At 41.9% G+C, this 23,163-nt stretch overlaps 1 protein-coding gene across 11 annotated transcripts in view; it reads right to left on the reverse strand.

The window, feature by feature from the left end:
• EPHA5 (EPH receptor A5) overlaps window positions 1-23,163 on the reverse strand; it is a 193,165-nt gene that overhangs the window by 142,036 nt on the left and 27,966 nt on the right. For all 11 annotated transcript variants that reach the window (XM_071431710.1, XM_071431709.1, XM_071431704.1 and 8 more), the window contains exon 3: window positions 6,796-7,459. In XM_071431710.1, coding sequence (XP_071287811.1) covers window positions 6,796-7,459 — 664 coding nt within the window. The remainder of the gene's footprint in view (window positions 1-6,795; window positions 7,460-23,163) is intronic.

The following is a 23,163-nucleotide window of genomic DNA, read 5'->3' on the forward strand; positions in this document are numbered from 1 at the left end:
TATCTCAAATCAAGGCAATTAAATTCACTGCATTGCCAACAAGCATTCATGCACTTTATCCTCAGTGGGTTTCCAGAGTCCTTAATTGTTTCAAAAAACCATAATTAATAAGTGAGCTGTTTCCAAGCCATTCAAAGTCAAAGCTGGCAATCAAAGGAATCCAACCACACCATGGCCAACACTCCTTTTGTCCTGCAACACCTCTGCCAACCCATAATTTAACGAATTCCCTCATCTACCAATGGATACAGTATCTTGAGGAATGATAAAACCAAACAAAGGCAGCACTCAAGTAAATATCATTTAGTTATCTAGGACCAGACTAAAAAGCATACCCTAAGATCTGTCCCAAAATATCTTATGGTTAAGAAGCAAATATGACCTTCACAGTTTACACTTCTGAAGCCATTTCCAAACCTTATTTTGTTTGCAATGCTCAATCTACACTTGGTGAAGGGAATAAAGTACTTCTTAACTGTCCTTCTGAAAGGTGACTGCACAGCTGCCAGACTGCAAAGAGCAGGAAGGTTAAGTTGGTCAAAGCAGCAGCCTAAAAACATTGCTGCAGAACAAGGAAAAGATCTTCAGTCCTTGGGGTTATGAGTATACAAGGTAGTGCAGAAAGTTACAGCTCATTAGTAAAGCATAAACCATTGCACATAGATGGACACCGTGCCTCCTACAAAAAGGAGGGCAAATACACCCACACAAACCAAAACAAAGACAGTAATATTTATTCAGTCCTGCTGCAATACAATTTTGATCTATGCAAAACATTCCCCTGCTCTTGTTAATTATTTCAGCTGCAGAACAAAACACCTAAATATATACATGCACACACCTCTCTACAGAATAAAGCCCATTCTCCCTTCAGTGACAACTGCATTTTGTATTCAAGTGACTTTCTTTACATTTGAAAAGAGAATACACATTGTGTGGCCAAAAATTCAGCTATTCTGACAGTGGCTGGGTTTATGACTAATTAAAATTAACTAGGTACTTCATAATTATATAAACACCTAGCATGCTATATTCCCAGCCAATTTGGTTTTAATCAGAAAAACGCACAAGAAGTATGAATGATGGGCAAAGAACTCCCTGGAGGGGCAACTCTACTTCCAGATTTAGTATTCTCCATATACCAAGTATTTCCATCACTGTTTTTCTTGCCATGTAATCACCTCCCAGTAGAACAATTAAAAAGAGATTTTTTTTCTTTCTTTTTATCATCCCTGGACTTTGCTTGTTTTCCACTCCCCTACAAAGGTAAAAGCACACTTGCCTTATCCACCTGAGTCCCAGCTGGGAAGTCTCCCACAAGACAGGCAGGATTTAGCAGTATGCTGCCTTTCTAGCATAGGTAACAAGGAGGAGGGGAGGGGGGACAGAAAGAGAGAGAATTCAGCCAACATGAGGCAGAGAGGCAGGCAAGTTGTGGAATGGACTGAAGAAAAGCTGCCCCCCTACTGCAGGTATATCAGGTGTAAAACCAGAAACACTGTCTGCTCTGGAGCAAAAGACCAAGTTTCAAAATAAGATTACTTGTGCAGCAGCCTTCCCTGTCCCCTTATTTCTAGAATTTCCATTTCCATTTCTAGAAATAAGGGGATAGGGAAGGCAATGGCTGAGGTCCTGCACTGTGTCACCTGAGAAAACCACACATAATATGCAAATACACAGGCTTTTCTTTATTGTGGTATCAGCTATCTCTTTTATTCACATCAGGCCTCTGGGATAGGTGCTGTGTAGACTCAGAAACACAAGAGTTGTAAAGCATGGCTCTGCCATCACTCCATTTTAAGTTCTCAGTTGTCTCCCACCCTTTCACAGCTGGTACCTTCTGCTGCTCACCAGCCAAGGGTCACTACCTCTGCCTGCTCGCTCCTGCACAGCTGTAAATAAACAATTGCCTGTGAGTGTCCTTCGAGTGGCTCATCAACGGGATGGCAATCACTGCTCTGGGAAAGTGCCTTCAAACAGCCTGCACTGATTGCTCTGCTTTTGGAGCAAGATGAGTAGCTCTGCTTCACCCCCAATCAGCTAGCAACAAAATCATCCAGGAACTGATTCAGCAGGTAAACTTCTAAACCACATAAGCTAGGTGTCAATTAGTTTTAATTAAGTCCAAAATAAATGACCTGTGAACACAACATTTTTCTGCAGCCCTTGTTTTCTGTAAGAAACTCATTTCTCTTGGCAAGGACTCAGCTAAATCACAAGACAAGTATGAACAATCAGCAAAAATAAATATGGTTTTGTAAATGCATTGAGGTATGTTCAGCAAAGTTGATTAAGGGAAAAATAATCAAACAAACATCAACATTTAAGCCAGCAGAAGGGCTTGAACATTCTAGAGATGTTTTACCAAAAAAAAAAAAAAATCATCCAGATATTTTTTCTGGCAGCAGCTCCTTTCCAAACACAAACTATATACCCCAACCCATCTTTCCTCCAGCCCTCAGTTTCAATGTTCTTCCTCAGAAGACATCAAGGGTGAAGAAAGATATCACTGAGTTTTCCTCCATTATTTTGTCCCCCTCTAACATCTTTAAGCTTGTCTATATACCTGCTAGCTGGCTAAAACCAGCTGTACTCCTTTTGATGCCTCTTCAAGTGGCAGCATGCACCAATTCTTGGAAAGGAGAGTGTCATGACCTCCTGAACTCATTACTCACCTTTTCACTTTGGTTCTCCTTCTGTAGAGTTTTCTTCCATTTTTTTCTTTACTCAAATATTTAATTTATTTGTGCTTCAGCTCTAAAGTCATCTGAAAAAAAGGATCAGGCTCTGCAAAATCAATTACATTTGCAGCCCACTGGACACTAGCAGGACCTCACCACTGCAGATGTGTTTGGCTCTCATTAGCTTAACATGTCAACATCCCCACTCTTCCAGTTGCATGGGCTCAACTGATTTTAAAGGCATAAAAATAAATACTTCTTGCTGCTCACTGAAAACATATTGGGCTGAAGGTGAGGATGAATACAAAGAGAAGTGCCAGAAGGTGCCCTTGTCACAGTAGTCATTTCCTACACAAACCCCAATGGTTTGAGCACTGATATTTACAGTAAGCAACTAAAACTGAAGTTACAATAAAACTCACCTATGCCAGGGCAGGAGCAAGGAAAGCAGAGATTGGGCAGACAATTTTTTTTGTGTCAAACCCATAAATGGGTAAAGGGAGAAATGTCAGTGGCACTACACCAATTTTTACAGCATTTTCAGATCTGTCCCTCAGCTTTGCTTATTGCCTGCTAGGGCAGAGACCATCATTAGGAGACTTGAAACTGGCCAGGCAGACTTGAAAGTGGGCATTTTCCTCAAGGATCCATTCAGAAAGCACCAGCTGAACTGAGGCAAAGCCCATAACCATCAGTCCTTTAGTGCTACCAAACCACCACTCCGGAAGCCAGCATTCAAATTCACAGAGCAACTGCTTAAATTTCTCTTATTAACTAGCACAGCAATATATTCTTGTGAATAATGAACCTCAACACTGGTCCTTTACAAACATGTCCTAACACAGTCACAGTTTACCTCTAGCTGTCCCTAGCAGTTGCTGATAAATGTGCCATGTTGCCAAAAGAGGTGTAAAAATCCAAATAGTTTTGGGTTTTTTACAGTAACTACTACCTAGCTGCCTATATTAATTGACAGAGTGAGCACATTATATAAGGAGATTAGACCATGTCATATTTACAACCTCAGAGTCCCCAGTGAGAGAAATTGCTCAGCTGTTACTGTCAGTGCCTTCTTCAAACAGGAACCCTGCTGACAAGATGATGAATTCAGAACATCACTGCCAATTAATGATTTGTAGGCAGAAGGGATTTCAATAGTTCCCATATGTTTGTGAGGATGACTGGGATTTACATCACCTCTAATAAAAGAGTGTAGTCTGCTCTGTCCAGATGTGACACTAGAGATTGGAAAATGTCATCTTTGCAGGAGAAATTTTAATAAACAAAGCCAGGCTCTTCTGGGTTGAAAATGTTTCCCAAAGCACGGTGATGAAAAACCTGCTTACTAAGTGAAAGCAAACTGGGAGACCACTTGCAAGATGCACCCAAGTGATTTACAAACCAAAGGTCAGAAGTTATTTAGGTGTTTGTGAAAGCTACACAGCAGAGTGCCAAAACCACCACTATATCAGCCAGGAGCATGGAGTGCATTTCCTTAGCATCAATCAGGCCGTGGAAAAAAAGTTCAGCATTTACAAATACACAGGACCTTTCTTGGTGTTACTTACTCTGCTCAGAGATGCAAAGTTTACTTCTGTCCTAGAAGACAGTCCTGTTTTTGTGAATGTAACAATCACCAAACCAGAAAGTGTTTTATTCACATGGGATATTGACATGAACTCCCACACATGCTGGGTACAGACCTCCTGAACTGCCTAAGGCTGAATGCCTCCTATCAACAGAGCATCCTGGAGCCAACCAGCAGGGAAAGCTTGGCACAATGACCTGGGGTAAACACAGGACATCCAAATGGGGCCCTCAAACAGAATTTGCCATAGGCATTCAAGTCCCATTGATTTGGTGATGGAATTTAGGGCTACCCCACACAAAAAAAAAGAGAATTACTGGTTTTAACACCTCTAGAGCAATAAAGTGATAAAAATCCTGTCTGTAGGTGAGATAAAGAGCAGTTTATGTGAATATACCTTAGGAACAGAGCAGGGATAAACCGCCACAAAGCATCTTTACACTTCTTAATTATGATCACAGCCCTACCCAACACAGTCATAAATTGAGAGGCCACATACTGCCCTCTTAAGAAAAACAAATTAAAAAAATACCAACCTAGACCCAAAACCAGAAAGCACAGCCTTTTATCACTAAGGTCTTCTGAAAGCACATCCTAGATTGCTATCTCAACACTGCAATTCCTCTACAGGCAGCCCAGCTTCTTCAATGATAGTCTCATTGAAGGTTTCTGATTTAAACCTGTATTTTTTGGGTTTGCTGTTTTGGTTCATAGTTGGTTTTTTTAATAGTGGGGGTTTCTTTGGTTTTTTTTTTTTTTTTTTTTGGGGGGGGGGAGGGCTTTTTTTTGGTTGGGGTTTTTTTTTTTGGTTTTTTTTTTTTTGGTGTTTTTGGTTTGTTTTTTTTTTTTTTTTTTTTGGTTTTTGGTTTTTTTTTTATGAGACCTCTAAGTGTGCTTTGAGAAATGTAGCATCAGAGGACAGGACTTGAAGGGTGACTAATAGAGGACTCCTTTCCTCCAAAAATTCTAAACCTAGCACCAGACCTGTGTCTTGTCATTTTGTGACATGATATTTTCTGCCATAATTAAGCAAAACCTTGCTGATCTATCAACCAACATTCCTCATCTGTGGCAGTCTGTATTTCCTCAACTTGGAATAATGTTGATCTTAGCTCCCCCATTGTACAGTATCAAACATGGAGTCAGTCTCTTCTCCCCCCCTAAAAGGAGAAATATCTTTATTAGCACAGGAAAAGCAAAATCAAGACAGATTTTGCTGCATTGACTACATCTGTAGAAAAAGGATACTATTCTGGTCAAAAATACCACTCCACATGCTGTTTAGTAGAGGTTTCTCCAACACAAACACTTCTCTCAAATTTTACATTTTCTCTCTATGTCAACCTTTGAAGAGATTTGAACTATCTTCAGGGTCACAAGCTTGTGACCAAGGACTAAAGGATCAAGACCACAGTTTGCTGTGGATATGCACTGATCTATTCTTTGTACTGCACTACAAACAATCAGTGTCTGGAGAGAGGTGAAGAGAAAATGCAACACAGACTTCAGCTGAAGTGGAATTCCTCTGCCTTCCCCACAGTATCTATTACAATCCATTATTAAGTGACTGCAAAGACAAGCCAATTGAGATAGAACAGATAACCAATACATATTAATTTTGCAAAGAGCAAACTGTATTGAAATCATTGTTTACCTTCTCTTTTGCAAGCAAATTAGTTTTAGGCTACCTGCTACATATTTACAACAGAAGGGCAAATTTTATAAACAAGCATGTAATACAGCAAACCACAAAATGATATTGTACACTCAGAGTACACTGTTGTCTTTGTAAGTATTCTTTTTAAAGTCTTGAGCTTTAGATACCCTAGATCTCTTGCACAAGGCCTCTGATGATTCAGGAGACTATGCTGACCAGCAATCTGGCAACTTCAGCCAGCTACTTGTGGGAAAACTTCAGCACATATGGAAGCATTTTTATCAGTGGGGCTTTAAGTTTAACTCTGAACAGCTGAGCAGCTTTGTATTAAATTATTTACCAGAGAGGAAAATCAATCAACTCACACCACATCAAATACCCAGCCCCCCATAGAGTGATAAAGACAGAAAAACACACTCCTCCAAATAAAAAAACAAAATGCATCTTCCATAGAGAGATTAACTTCAAACATTCCCGGGTACAGGCCAGAAAAAAAAAGAAACCGGGCTTCTAAGACTCATAAGGAAAACCTGATACTGAGGAAAAATAACATAAATCTCTAAATAACAGATAAGACTACAATTGCCTCATGGACCCAATAGTACAGTGCTCCAAAGGTAATAGAAGAATGCCAGATTCTCCTTGCTGGCAGCACCAGAAGCCCCTGCGCATGGGGTGTCAAGTGCCACGACATCCAGCCCAGGCCTCTGTCTTCCTGCTGCAACACTTACTCAAAGGACCTCAGTGGAAGTGAGAACCTGACCCACCACTGTCAACTCAACCAGGCACAAAAACCATGGAAGAGAAGAAAGCCCAGACTGCCCACCCCCTTGGAAGCTCAGCACAGCGCCCTCCCTGCAAACCCTTACCTTGGCAGGTGTTGTTCTTCTCCTCATAGCCTGCCTTGCACAAGCACTTCCCGATGGGCACCAGCCATTCCCCCTCGGCACTGCAGTGCATCTTGGGCGCCTCCTCAGTCACCGAGTGGTTGATGCAGACACCTGACACCTCCAGGAGCTGCGAGGAATCCGCCCCCGTGATGGTGTCGGGGAAGCGCGCCAGGTTGCGGATCACCGACGGGCACTTCTTGTAGTACACGCGCACGGAGACCAGGGCAATGCAGGCGCCCACGTCCTGGAAGGCCAGGTAAAATCCCTTCTTTGTCAGGGGCCCAACGTCCCGCACCTCCGTGTTGAGCTTCATCACTCTGTCGCCAAGGTCTAACTCTGTGAAGCTCTCATCAGCAGCAATGGTGTCGATCTTGATGTACTGGTTTTCTTTGATGTTCCTCCCATCTTCATCATCGGATTCAAAGTAATACATGTTAAAAGTCTCCTTGCAGGTCCCAAGTCCTCCTGGAAGGCTGTTACAGTCCCTCAGGGTGAATTTGAGCTCAATGAAGATGCGGGATGCCCCCTCATTAGAGATCCAGCTGGTCAGAAGCCAGTTGTTCTGATTCTGTTCCATTACCTTGCATACTTGGTATGTGTGTATTGGAGCGTAGTTTTCATCCACCTCACCAATTTCTTCCCACTGTATAAAAAGGAAAAGTACTTTTTAAAACAGTCACAACTCTCAGCTTTCCCATCTAAAGAGCATCTTGGGCTTCAGAACTCAGGACTTCCAGGGGAAAAAAAGTTTTAATTGCCAAGCTTTCTGTACTAGAGGTTTGATATGTTCCTGGTAAAGTCAGATAAATGATCCTTTATAAATAGAAAAGGATGCTGGTTAAAAACCTTTGATTTAGACAGTTCAGAAGTGGGAAAACATATTGCTGGGTTTGTCCACTACTATTCAGTTAGGAAAGAAAACAAAAGCAGATGGGGCCATTTCTGTGAGCTTTTCCAATGCATCCACGGTTCATCTGTCCCCATGCCCCCAGGCTCCTTTCTACCACATCCTCAAATCACTGCCCCACATAACGAAAAGCACACTCCTACAAGCTATTCTCCCCCACCAAACAGCATGCCAGAAAATCAGTGGAGTGATACACTAAATAAATGAGCCTTTGCTATCCCCAAGTGCACTAGTCAGTGTAGTTCCTGCTCATGCAAAGAGAAGATTACTTCCAATACAGGTTACAGGGATCTGCAAATCTTGAGCTGTTTATGTGCTACACAGGTTTTTAATCAGAGCTTCAGGCAACTTTTTACAGCTTTGTGGGAATTGCAGCAACTGTTTGTTCATTTTATTTTAGCCATGCTCTGAAAGGCATCACTTGGAAGAAATGCTTTTTCCTGGTGCAGCTCTGAGTCAGTAGCATCACAACTGTGCCTACCACAGATACATATTAGAGTTTACTCTCTGCTTTTGACAACCCTAGTGTTGCATTAAGAGATTAGATTAACCATTTAAGTGCAGCAAAGAACCCAGGAGAGCCAGTGCTGGTTTCAGATTTGTTCCCTTCTACTTTTGACCCACTCATCTGCCACCCAACACCTCCTTCATCCTCTGCATTGCTGCACACACCTGGCCACAGCTGCGATGCAGCACAAAGGAAATGCACAGAGCATAATTCAAAGGTACTCCTGTTTCAGGCTGCATATCTTCTAAGGGCCAAAGGCCAAACTTTTTCCGTGGAAATGCATCCTGAGATATAGTTGAGAGTGTTCTCAGCCCAGATGCCATTACTGAAGAGCTGAGATAGAACACCCTCAGAGTCAATGTAATGTTTTTAAAACGAAAATATGTTTTTAAAACAAAATGTTGTTCTCACATTTTAAATTAAAACAGCAAGAAATGACATGAGAACCTAACCTGATGGTACAGTCAGAAATTAATTACAAACACCACCATGAGAAAAACATTTCTTCTCCTCCCTAGCCAGGGATGTGAAAGTGGGGACTTGTGCAGGAAGACATCCCCATTGTGATGTGCAGAGTCCACATGCACCACCAGTCTTCCAAGTAAGGAACCTAACCCAAAGACATTTTTACCATGGCAAGCAGTACTTTCATTTGTAACCCTTTTTTGTATCTCTGGGCTTAAACAGGCCACAACCCTGATTCAGATGTAATTGTCACTGGGCAGCACCACAGAATTGGACAAAGATGTGTCTGCAGTGAAAGACGTGCAGATCTGTGCAGGATTCATGCCTGACTTTAGGAGAGGCAATTAACAATTACCAGGAGAGTGACTGAGAAAAGATAAAAGAAAAGTAGGCAACATAGAATAATTCAGCAGCTAGATTTTCTACATTCCAGTAAATAGGAAGGTTTTGATATATGAAATTAAAAGCAGAAAAACCATCCTTCAACTAGCTTAATTTGAGTAATAATGTATACTGTACATATATACTTCCAAGTGAATTTGTCTAATTTCAGCTAGGATAGAGTTAACCCTCTTCATAGTAACTCATATGGAGCTACCTTTGGGATTGTGCTAGAAACACTGTTGATGGCACAGAGATGTTTCAGTGACTGCCGAGCAGCACTTACACCAGTCAAGGCCTTTTCTGCCTCACAGCCCATCCCACCAACAAGGAGACTAGGGGTGCACAAGAAGCTGGGAGAGTACACACCTGGGACAGCTGATCCACATGGCCAAGGGATATTCCAGGCCATATGGTGTCATGCTCAGCACATAAAACTGGGGCAAGAAGAAAGAACTGGGGACAGGAAGAATCATGGCATTTGCTTTTGCAAGTCACATTATATGTGAGGAAGCCCTGCTTTCATGGGGACAACTGAACACCTGCCTGCCCATGGAAAGTGGTGTTCCCAAGGAATTTTTTGGTTTACTTCGCTTGTGTGTGTGGCTGTTGCTTTACCTATTTTAGTGTCTTTCTCTCAACCCATGAGTTTTCTCACTTTTACCCTTCTGATTTCTCCCTCATTCTCTGCAGGGGAAGTGAAGGAGTGGCTGTGTGGTGCTTAGCTGCCAGCTGGGGTTAAACCACAACAATCCTTTCGATGGCCAGTGTGAGGCTGGAAGGGTTTGAGATAATGACAGGTTTGATCTGAATGTGCTAGATTGAAGTTATAGCTGTTATTGTTGTTGAGCTATTTACTGACTCTGGCTCCTGGGCTTGCCATGGGGCTTGATTGCCTCACTGCACACTAAAGCCTGGGGCTTGTTAGTGCCTGCTCCTTGGTTCTGCTGCTTGCTGAACTGCTGATCATCTTACTCTGCCAGGCCTGGCAACATCCTGATGTCAGCAGTGACAAAGCTCCAGGCTGGCAAATGCCCAGGCCATCCCTGATGTTTCTGTGATGCTACACTGCAGATGCTGCAGCTGCAGTGTGAACTCAAGTTGACAGGAATGTGACCTGGGGATTAGTCCACATGGGAGAGCAGCCCTAAGCAGCTGTGGATATATTCATGCTGGAGCAGGTGCATCTCAAAGCATCTGTGGCTGTGGTTATGTTGGTGTTGCAGCAGGTACATAGACAAGGCTCCACTTTGAGCAGGTAAAATTCTAAGGGACTCAAGTCTGTGGCTAAGGCCAAAAAAGGAGCAGGGGCAAGGAGAGGATTTCATTGCAACATTATCCCAAATGGTCTAGTCCATGGATAGGGACTGTAATGAGAATTCCACACTGCTTACCTGGAAATGGCTGAACACCAGCCAGCCCATGGGAGAGACAAATTAATTCCTTGGTTTGCTTTGCTTGTGTGTGAAGCTTTTACTTTACCTATTGTAGTATCTTGATCTCCAGTCATGAGTTCTCACTTTTACCCTTCTGATTTGCTCACTCACTGTGGGGAGTGAGAGAGGTGTTGTGGGTGCTTAGCTGCTGGCTGGGGTTAAAGCATGACACTATATAAAGGTGAAGTCCTATTTTTATAAAGGTGGGGGTGATTCTCCATTTGGTGAAAAGGGAGAGTAACCCTCCACTTCCCCCAGTCCACAGAGAGGTCCCTGCCAAATGAGCCCAGGGGACAGATGAGCACATCCCAGTATTGCCCAGGAAAGACATAATGACTTTCACTTTGCTTTTTTCTGGCTAAAGGTCAGAGGATCACTCAAACAACTGCTCACACCAACAAGCATACATGGATAAGTGTTAACTTCCAGCAGGAAGTGGTGCAAAGCATCTCAGCACTGGAAATGGCTCAGAGCAGTGTCATCACGTGGAGATGTTTATGGATGGCCACAAGGTACACAGTAAAACACTGTGCACCATCTAAAGAGTGTTAACGTGTATTTCTTTAACAGAATTGACATTTACAATGACTGTGATGTTGCAGTAATATCATTAGTGACCTAACTTGAAGACATGCTGAAAAACATCACTTGACTTTTTTCATACTTGCCAGGTCAATTTTCAAGGACCCAACCGTGATGCTCCCCAGAGTTATGCAGTTAAGCTCATTTCCACTGCTGCTTCAGGAGTTGTGCTTTTGGGAGCGAGTACAAAGTTCATTTGTTGAAAAACCAAGTGCTGTGATTCTAATGGCTGCTTTCATGCACTGAGAGCACTAAACACCATGAGGATAAAGGTCCAAGCATAAATACATCAATGAACTGTGCTAGAGTCTTATCTCAGCTGCAAGAAATGGCACACAGCCTAACATCTCAGGCTTCAAGATGTGCTGCACTTCCAGTACTGCTCCCCAGATCAGAGCAAATCCTGCCATCACCACCTGCCATCAAACCTAAAGCAATCATCAGAGCATGAGAAAGGGGAGGTGCTAATGAGCTAAGGCTGCTTATCTCTGTATAATCCTCAAGGGAAAGTCAACTAGATTTTATCAGAGCAGCCAGTATTGTGAAAAATCTCTGCTCTATCATTTAATCTTCTTCTCCCCTATCTGCATGTAGGACTACACCATTTCTTTCTCTTCAGCTGGATCTGCCTGCCCCCAGAGACTGCAGGCAAGCTGCCACCCTTCTGTTTTTACATCCCTCCACGAGATGGAGATGGCAGTAAGAGCCCCTGCACCTTCTGCCTGGTCCCAGCCTCCTAGTCACTACAGACCTCAGAGAAATATTTCAGTCAACAAAGAAATACAAACCACAGGATGACATGCAGTGCCTTACAGTTAATGAGAAAGAAATCCCACCACATTAAAGAGACAGCATCTAGATGAAAATTATTGGCATGAAAAAAAATTAAGTACAACTGAAAAATTGTGTAATGTTATAATTCCTCTCTGCAGCACATATTTTTTGACATATAAATCAACCCCATCTGCAGGATTAAAACAAAAGTGCAACCATTAATTTGGTGGTAAATGTTTTCTTTACATCTTTAATAGCCCTAAGAAGGAAAACACAAATGCATTTCAATGGCCTGATGTTAAATCATTTATAGAAGACCTATTTCTGAATCAGAAATTTCCAGCACACCACTGCTGGCATCAATAGGAAGCACACAGTTCATACAGGCTGCCTGTCTAGAGAAAGGCCAAAGATATCACACATCTAACTAAAGATATAAGAGTTAAAAAAGCATTCAGTGGAGCAGCCTTGGGTTAAATGGACAATTTTAAAACACATTCACCAGCTGTCTGCTACTCAGGCTTGTTTCTAATCTCGGAGATTCCAGGAGTGCAATTTGCTACCACAGCACAACGAAAGGCTGCTGCCCCAAAACCAAATACTGACAGCAGGGATGAACATTGCAGAGCTTTTGTTTATTTGGTTTTGGGGGGGGTGGGTGGGTTGCAGTACTAATTTTTGTTACTGGTCTTCAATGACTCATTCACTTTCTTTAGCATCCACAAAAGCCAGTACAGACATTTCAAGCCTTGTTCCTAGTTCCACACATCCTTGCACTGCTGAAAAAGAAATCAGGCATTCAGCAAAATCCTAGGTATCTTAAGAGGGGAAGGAAGCTTAAGAACATTAAGCAATGGTGTTCCTAAGACTTACCTGAAACCTTCCCAGCAGGACTCCCTCACTCCAAGGGCTGTGAATCTGCCTCTCTTCCCACTACATATTTCACAGGCTCCATGCTACAAGAAGCCTCATCCTCTCCTGTGTAATTTTTCCACCCTGCCACACAGAGCTCTGCAACATATGCATGTTAACTTAGGTATCTGCTGGCACAAAGATGTAAAACTAGAAAAGGATTTACGTATTTTATCTTTTTTCTTTTGGAAAAAAGCAAGCCTGGCATGGATCTCTGATCTCAGGCTTTGAATGCGTGAAAGCATCAGAGATACTCTATGTGCTTTGCCCAGAGAAGGGCAATTTTACCTCAAAATACTGCTGTCAAGGCCACCACAAGCACATATTGATGCAGAGGACTGTGGCATGGTGCTCTGCAATCCCTATGCCAAGTGAAAAGGGGACACCTGACGCCCTTTCAGAAGGGCAAACCAGCCTGGTGTTCAGCTTGGTAACATTTGGGCAGACTCTTCGATTTCTTTTATGCAGCTGATGTTAAGACCTGGCTGGCAATCAATAGCCTCCAGCTTAGCTCCCTCACAAATGTTCCCTCCTGCTACTCAACTTTATCTTGCAACCTGCTTCTTCCCTCCCATCACAAAACCCAAGAACTTGTGGGTTTGTTATTTTTTTTAGCTACCTGCTGGTTTCCCCTTGCTATCGTATTACACAGCTAAAGCAAACAAGCAGCAGGCTTTCCTCTGCGCAGTTTCAGTGATTTCAGTGAGGTCACATAAGGCTAAACCTCTAGTGAGAGCCAGGCAGAGCACTACACATCTTTTCTTCTACACTGCAGAAGGTTTTGCAGGGCTGTGCTAGTTGTAAAATAAGGCTGACTTTGTCGCTATCTTGCCTATTGCAAAACAGCACTTACAAACAGGCCAGTCCCTGTTTCAGGGACTTCAAATCCTGCCACCAAATATTGCCAGTGTTATCAAGAGAAGATGCGATATGTGGCATTGCTCAGATTTTCAGCTCAGGAGCTATGGGATTAAGCAGGAGCCTGATTTTGCTGGAGGCATTTCAGTCTTCATTAAATGGGTTTTGCTTGCTCAAAGAACAAGAACACAAAAGACACAGCACCCAAAAAGTCATGTTACTTTTAGCTCCCTCTACAACAGTGACTGGCAGGAGCAAGAGTTCTGTCTTGAACACTGGCATTGGCAAGAGGTGCATGTATAACCTCTATGAGCTACTGATCATGGCAGAGCCCACCAGCACCTGGATGAGGAGCTTGAGAAGCCTGGTTCCCCCTCACAGTAAGGCACAGTGATCCAAACCACTCTCAAGCAGCAGAAAAATGCAGTAACCTGGAACAATGCTGCATGTTTGTTTGCAACCCTGCTCTTTGCAATGGGTGAGCAGCGCAGAGACATCAAAATAACTTCATCCAGCTTTTCCCACCAGTACCAGTGCTTAAAACAGCACTCTTGGGCAACAGTTTTTAAGCATTTCTGCCAGGGTAACCACACAGGTTTAAAACCCAAGTTCTGCTTTGGGGCAGGGTGCCTGCTCACTGGGACAGCTCAGCAGCTTCTCCTCTGCTGCCCTGCGCCAAATGGTGGAAGGACACCAACTAGAGCCACATCACTTTTCCCACTAAATCAGAAACTTGAAACACAAATAATCAGGAAACCAGAGCAATTCATGTACTTGGAGCAAGTCAGGAAAGAAGGGGAGGGAGCAAAAAAATTTAGTAAAAGAGAAACCAGTTATTTTGAGAGCCTCACAAACCATATCTTTACCATCTTCTCATCTCGAATTTAAACAAAATAGAGGCCAGATAAAAAATTTATGAAAAAACTGTTCTGGAGTAATACAAAGTACTTCTTTAGCCTCAAACTCAATTTTAAATTTTGGCTACCAAGCCACAAAAAATTTATTACTTGTGCAAACTTTTCCAATACCAACATCCACTTTTATAATGCAAAAGGTGAAGCTTTTTTTACACTTCCTCAGCCTGGTTTTAGGGGCTTTGGAGCTCATTTTCAGGCAGGAGCCAGTGTCAAAAAGAAACTGCATTGAGTTCAAAGCAAACAACATTTGGCAAGAGTTTACTAAAACCTTTAAATACCAGAAGCAGTTGCAACTGTCTGGGATCTTGCTATTTCCATACATCTGACAGTGCCCCCACCCGAGACTCAAGCCTCATTTGGATGGCAATTTTACAACTGAGACATTTATACATACAGATATATATTCCTACTGACAGCAGTTACCAGTCAAGCAAAAAGCATAATGGATAACAGAGGACAGAAAGCATCTGATTAATCTCCCTACTCAGGCGGAAATCTGGCCTAATGAAAGCTGAGTCTCTGAAGAAGGAACTTAACGTTTTCTGGTGGCTTGGCACATTCCCAATTTCTCCAATCAGGAAAATAAAACAAAAATAAGAATGCTATAGCTACTTTTGGGCTACCCTTCTTATTTTACTACTGGATTGCCGTTCCCTGCTGTTTCTTACAATGCCACTCTGGTCACTAAACTGCATAGTCCAGTTAACACACAGATTCAGAATATCCTGAGGTTAATTAGCTGAAGTAAATATGAGTTTCCTCACTCATTACTGGAGATTTCCCAGCAAGAAGCTAAGGATCATTTTTCATACGCTAAAACATAAATGGAGGAAGCAAATAGCAAAGTGGTATGAACTGGAAATTTAAAGCATGATTTTGAGATGTGCCACATCAGACTAGTGAGTATTTTTTCTCCATTTCTATATTAGCCAAACACATATTCCCTAGCCCACGTGTGATAGTTACCTAGCAGAAAGCAAACTTAGAAAGTCACTTCCATTACCACCCCCTCCAACCCCCTCCCACTAAAAGGGCAAATCCTCACCTCAGCAGAGTTACAGGAACTGCCAGATGTGCTTCTGGATGACCTCTTGCCATGTGTGGGCAGCAAAAATGCTAAGAGGAGAAAAAGGGCCTTGCTTCATGTTAAAGGCTACTCTCCACTGCATCAAGAGTTAACAAGACTCAATTTCACTTGGTGCCAAGGTTTCACATTTGGCTCTGCACTCTGACAAAGGGCAGGAAAGTGAATAGCAAAGATGGGGAGATAATTGCTGTTTCATCTCCACTATTAAAAAAAAAAAAAAAAAAAACTACACTGAAAATGAGCTGGGTGAATGTTCACAGCACCACCACGCTCCATCCTAACTCCACTGCTGCCAACTGCACATTCCAATACTCAGAACAGCTCATCAGCATACATCAGCTTTAAAAAAATGCAATTTTTAGAACTGAGAGCTTAAGCATTCGGATGGATACTTTGGTATCTTATAGTGTTTGGGGTATTTTTAATTCCACCCAGGTCAACCTTTCATCATCCTGTGTGCAGTCAGGACTGCTAGAAACCCTCCTCCTGCACGGGGTAATGCCAAGAAAGGTTCTCACACCATCACACTGCTCAGAGCTGAGGGAAAACACCAAACAGGAGAGCCCCACACTGGAACCACAAGACAAAGCATGACTGCTCCTCTCAAGAAGAGCTACATGTGAATACATGATCAGTCAGCTAAATTTACATGGAGAACTCTATAATCATCAACTCCTGTTGTGTAAACATTTGAGTTTACTACTTGAACAAATTTTCAACATGATTTTTTATTTGTAGTATGCACGTAAGGTTTGCTGCCACACCTTCCATTTCTGCAGCAGGCTGTGCAGGAGACTTCATAGTGAAACGCCCTGTAAGGCAAAAATGTTGACAATTCCTGGATTGCTCTGCACCACTAACTAGCTGAGAAACAATGCAGATTTCTGGAAAGCTGTGATAGCATCTCAAAACACAAGCAGCAATTTGCTACACAAAGTACCACCCAAGAAAATGGATAAGAAAGAACAATTAAAACCTTAAAAATTACTTTCAGTACGTGCTTATGAAACATGTTATCTGTTCAGAAACCTGCACAATTCAAGCTGTTAAAAAATGGAGAAACATCAGGACAAAGTCACCTAGACTTTTCAGTCTGCAAGCCAAGATACATGGGGGGAAAAAAAAGAAAACAGGACTGAAGTTTAGCTCAGACTTTGACAATTTGCATGATCAATGAAAGATGTCAGCACCAGAATCCAAATGGAATGAGAACCCAGCTGGAGGCTAGCAGAACTGAAATGAAAAGGAGCACCAGCCCCTCCTCAGCATGCCTAATCAGGCACTGTGCTGACCCCCTTCCCAGAACAAAGCAGTGTGCTAGCTGGAAACCCCACCTCCCCTCCCACAGGTTTATTTTTTTAAAGGTTTGAAATTCTCTGTACATCTGAATTAAAACATCCATTTCACATCACAGACCAGCAATTGAGGGGAAGACAATGGAGACGAGTGCGAAAGAAGCAATGAAGAAACACAATACCATTAAATCATTTTTCACTGCCTAATGTTACACTCATTGCAGAGCAATTTAACAAAGGCCAGAACAAACAGTATTGACACCACATGGTTTAACACTGGGAGGCTGACAGAGCCAGATTTTTAGGAGGACTCAGAGCAGGACATAAATTTTAGGTTTATAACCAAATGCTTGGATTTTCAAAGCTTTTGGGATATTATTCACGTTACTCATCATCTGATGATACCAAGAGGTTCACAGAACAACTTTGAAAAGCAGGAAGAAAGGAAATTTTTCCTGTTACTTTAATGTTGACCTAATATTTAAACAAATCAAACTCTATGGGGTGATTCTGTTTACTACGACTGAAATAACACAAAGCATTTGGTTTCTTCTTAATGCACAGAACAGCAAAACTTAGCAAAAACTAAACTAAAATCTTAATCTTTATGATTGTCATCGACTTTTTCTAATTCCTTACAAGTGCGTACACATTTAAGAGTTTCCAGTAAAAGAGAAAAAATACTTGATCTAAAAGTGTATTTAATGAAAGCAAACAGATTAAACTTCCTAATTTTCTAGTATTTCAGGAAAGTGATACAATTATCCACGTGCTGCACTGGCAAGGCCTAACCTCTCAGGCGTACACCAAATTTGACTAGACTACAGAGGGCCCATACACCGTATCAGACCCTCCAGAAAATGCATTATTTTGCCACTGCTCCCTGGTCTCTAATCTACCCAAAGCTTTTCAGAGTGATAATATTACATTCATGGCTTAGGCCTTGACAACTGCACCCATAAATCAATTTTAAACCTCACATTAATCATCTTTCTGTAATCAGTGGCTATTCAGCACAAATTTACATCTCATTTCTGTTGGCCAAACAGCCACATTAGAGCTTTGAAGCTTATTCAGGCTTAAATGATTATATTCCCCTAATAAACACTGAAGTCCTCTCAGTCCAGCTGCTGTGAGCTGCATTAATGACATGCCGTGGCAGCAGGGGCCATCTGAAGCCAGCCCTGTGCAATGCTACAAGCAGCAGCCCCCTTGCCAAGCAGATTTTCTGCATTTCCAATACTCTCAGAAGAAATGAGGAGGCTGCTCTGCCTGTGCAGACCCTCCTATGGGAACTGGTGTGTGCAGCAGACACTCACAACATGAAATTTACTGCACTTCCCCTTAACAGCTTCATTTGCCATCTCTTGAATACAGGGAGCTACAAGTAAAATATCCAAAACCAGATTTCCTGATTCCCCACATGCTGAGCACCTTAGCTTACTTTGAGTTCGGTGACAGTTCTGTTGAATCTGAACCATCTACAAAACCCACTTTTCCCACTTGTCAGACAGCTCTAACTTTGTTCACAGCACCACCAAACTATACCTTAGCGTGCTTTTCTTTGATCACCTCAGAATGAGGTATTACATTTTTAATATCTGACTGCAACTTTCTTCCCTGTTTTATTGTGTGACAGATTATCACTCAGGATTACAGTAAGCAGCTAAAACATGATCAGTTCAGGGTAGATTTTGCATGTACTTGCCTGCAATCCCTATAGTGAAACAATCTATTCTGATTGAACAATGAATAATTATTTAATTAAAGAACCTTGGCAGGCCTACATTATTAAACCTGCATAAAAAGCCTGACATTGATTGTATATTCACTTTCAGTTAAGGTCTGAATCAGTATGCTAAGATCTAAAAATGAATGAACAGAATGGGTTTATTATAACTGTTGTTAAGTACTTACCTCACTATAGGTAATAAATTATACATGTGGATGCCTGGTATGCTTATTCCACAACATAATGAAACTTTTAGTTACTTTTTATTCTATGGGATTTAATTCCCATTGTGTCAGGTTTATGTTACTATTTAAATAAGGCACCAGAATTACACGGGTGTAAATCTGCTGGACAAAGATGCAACCCAGACCTCAATGTTCCTTTTAATCTGGAATTGAAAAAACACAGATGTGTTCAATTGTTTGTGACAGATGTTCTGTATCCTAACTATTTCACAAAGAACATGTTTCATATAACACAACATACAATGCAACCTCCACACTCTCCTGATATCTGGCAACCACTGAAGAAGTACTTGAACATCAGCATGCCATGGCTAGGAAAGCAAATACAATAATACAATCATGTGCTAAATCCCCAGCTGAGACCTCTGCAATGCAAAAATAAATGCCGTTTCAGCAATCAGCTGTGATAATGTAAAGTCTGGGAAAGCTGCTGAAGTTTTCAGAAGAAACTGGAAAAACTCAAATTTTTTCCTAAACAAGAAGTAAACCATGGCTTAACTTGATGGTAATACTGCAACACATACACAGAGAAAAAAGTTCTGTTATCCGCTTGCTTTTGCTTAACCAACAAAAGATCCCAGAATTTAAATTGAATGCTTTTGAAGAGAAGGGAAGATAACTTTCTTGTTGGGGGGAGCAGGGCATAATCAACCACAGTGAGAACTTGCCACGGGAGTCAAACCATCATTCATCATCATAAGGGGGATCCAAGGAAGTTTCAGAAGAAAGTATCTGATCAGGTAGCCAAGGCCATGATGAGCCACATATATTCCTCACAAAAGTAAGGTGGGCTAAAGCTAGCACCAACATGCCTATGCCATGTGGGAGTAGAGAGTGGGTACATAAATAATTAAGATTCATGTGTATTGCCCTCACCAGGTTACAGTAAGAGTCTCTTCCAGACCCAAGTCCCTGAGGTAAAGAACACAGAAATGCTGAAGACATGCAGTTCCTCAAAGAACAAACTATCAAAAAATAGTTTAAATAGAAATTTAATTAATTGGTCTATTGCTGCATTTCTGGCTGCTTGGTTAAGCTACAAACTCTTATTACTGCTATTTTGTATCCAGGGTACACTGGGATTAATGGCAGGTTGGAATTTGGAGAGGCAGAGCAGAAAGAGGAAGTAAACATATGGACATGGGAAGGGGCTACATTTCCTTATGAGAATCCAGATTGCCACCAACCACCCCTTCCTCCAAAAGATTTGGGCTAAGGCGGGAGATCGCAGTTTGTAAACACCTGGTGGCAATGGACCTGCTGGATTTTGGCCACCTTGAACGTTCTGATCTGCCATCCTGCACAGCTCCAGGCTTTGGTGTTTCCTTTCAGTGCTTCCTCCTCTCCCCTGCCAGCCCAGCAGGCCAGTCAGAAAGCCACAGGCAAGGGCCTGTGACTTGGACTTGCTTATCAAAGAGACATTCTCACAGTGGGCTCATCCTTGAATGAAACCATCTCTTAATTTTGTGCAGCTTATGGACAGAACTCAAGTTAAATTGCAGCAACAGCATTTTACTGTTAGGCAAGATAATTCTTGTCTGGAGCCTGACTTTTTGGTAAAAAGTTTTACATAATCTTCAGGAGTCCCTGAAAGGCACCACTTGACACAGAAACTACAGATGTTTATTTATCCAGCCCTATCCTAGGCCTTGCTCTCACTCTACAAAATGGGCTGATTGGCCATTTCACACTAACAGGAAATTACAGCCACAGTTTCAGCATTATTTAGCAATTAAACCATTGAATCACTCCCCTTTCAATTTTTGTCTCGTCAGCTTCAGTGCCTTTCAGCAAACCTGGATGCATATTTCACCAAGTGTTGAAGTTTGAAAGGAAAAGGATGAGTGAATGCACTTTGAAAAATAAACTGAAAGTACAGTTCTAAGAGGAAGAGCTAATTACCATAGGAAACAGCACTTTTACAGGTTATGTGGTTAATTGACATAATTCTTCTTACCAATACACATACTCACTGCAAAGAAGACCGCTGAAGAAACGGTACTCTGATGCTGAAATGTTGTCCCCATAGTGCACAACACATAAAGCTTTCTAATAATGTTTGCTCTCATCCATAAATTATTGTGCACAAAGAAACTTAAAACAGTAAGCAGTGAAAGAAATTTTGGACCAAGTAAAGGGATTAGCCATTTAGGAGAAGGACACAAAAATGTGTTGTTGCTTCTCAATAGCTTCCTCTTGCCTTGTGAGCAAGTGACATTGGACCTGGCCCAAAAGAACTCTTCTACTCATACACACAAAAGGGGAATTTTCATATTTGTGTCAACTGAAGCAATCAGACAGGCCATCCAAGCACTCAGGTGATTTTGGTTCTGTCTTCTCTGCTCAGGGATGCACAGTCCTGAGATGCTGCAAAGTATTTGGCTTTACTTGCACAGCAGCTGGTGCTGAGCCAGGACTGAATCCCACCTTTCCTAGGGCTTTTAGAGGCTACAAGGTTATATCTTTCACTGTAACAGGAACCTGTCTTCCTACCAAAACCTGTGTAGGTGCACTCATTTAGTATCACATCCACCTCCTAGGGACTCCCCTTACCACATATCCATCCCACAGGTTCTCTAATGACAGTCTTCAGCACAGCTCTAGCCCACATTTTCATGTCATAGAGGATCTTGCACTGTTCTGCAACTCCAACCTGCCACAGCAGCCAGCTGAGCAGGCACTACGATTTCCTTTTCACTTTTACCTGGTTTCCATCACAAGGATGATTTTCTTCCCAATTGCCTCACAGAGCAAACAAGATACTAATTTACTAATTTACTTTCAGAATTAATTTCAGCAACAATTTGCTAATATCACTTTCAGAAAGCCATTTTCTTTTCAAATGGCATCACTTCAGCTAGAATAAATTGCAAAGATCCCACAAGAGAGTCCACAGCTACTCAAGAGATCAAAGCCCTACTTTATAGCACAAAAACCCATTAAAAAATTAGAGAAGGCTGGGAGGTAGCTAACTTGTCTGTGGCCTCTTTGCCTGAAAAGGGTTGTTGGGAGAAGAAAGAGAGGAGTAGCATGTACCAGTAAAGTTAACAAGAGGCGTCATGGAAAGACCCATTGACTGAGAACTGAAGTCTGACCAATTTGAGCTAGAAAGATTAATTGTCTTACATTAAGGACAGATGGATGTTGGTTCAAGCTACAAAGGGCTATGGACTTATCACAAGAGGATAACTCACTCAAAGAAATCTCTCTACAGAAGATGCAATGTGGGCCAAATCAAGGTTACAGACCTGCTGCAAGGACTCCTGAACAAGTTTCTACACCATATGTGCCACAAGAGATTCAACTATGTAATGTTAACAGACCCAGTGGCCTTAAATCCTGTGAAAGTACACCACCATTACCTTCAGCCCACACACTCATGGATCTGCTCTTCTTTTTAAATAGCAAGGACTAGCAAATAGTATAACCTTGTGCTTTCTCCCAGCCAATTGTTTTACCCCACCAGCACTGAAACTGCGACTCGCTAACAAACAGAAATAGCATGTCTAGAATGTCAATGATTTGCAATCAACATATTTGAACAGCAGGGTGTTGCCCAACTTTCTTCCTTAATACCATTTTGATTCCTTATGTATTTACTGTAATACAGGAAAAACAAGAGTTCTCAGTTTTAAAACTCTGCAGTGCAAAGAAGGAAGGAAATTTGCCAAGTAGTATCTTTGGTTGCAGCATTATGTGTAAAAAAAATTGTTCACACTCTATTTTGTCTCCTTGCTGCTTGATTTTTAAATAAACAAAACAAAGGTTGAAGAAAAGGAAGGGGACAATCTGTTTTTTAAAGATAGTTTAAATCAAGACATTGCTAACTTAAGTCATTCCCAGTTCAGTAAAACACAGGATACCTACAGCATTAGCCCCCATTTTGGATTTAGTTGCTTTCTTTACCCTTGATCAATGGGGTCTCTATGGAGTCTTCCAGCAGGGTCAGAAGCACTAGGGTACTCCTTTGGGAAAAGCTCCCCACATACAAAAAAAGCTCAGCATAGATTCTGGCTTCTGACAAGGACCCTCTGCAACACCTGGAGAGATGCACAGGGACTTCTGCATATCCAGCTTCAGCAAGGTCAGCCTCTGCAAACTGCAATGCTGAGAAACACCCCAGGTTAGCACTGGAGCAGGCAGCCCTGCAAGCAAAAAATCTCTCCGAAGAGCTTTGCTCAAAAGGGGCAGAGAACAGAGAAGTCCAAAAGGTTTACCTGCGCTATCGGTACCAAACAAAACAGCTTT

The sequence above is a fragment of the Agelaius tricolor genome, unplaced genomic scaffold, assembly GCF_023055355.1.
Source record: "Agelaius tricolor isolate 1412-34295 unplaced genomic scaffold, bAgeTri1.0.p SCAF_8, whole genome shotgun sequence".
NCBI lineage: Eukaryota > Metazoa > Chordata > Aves > Passeriformes > Icteridae > Agelaius > Agelaius tricolor.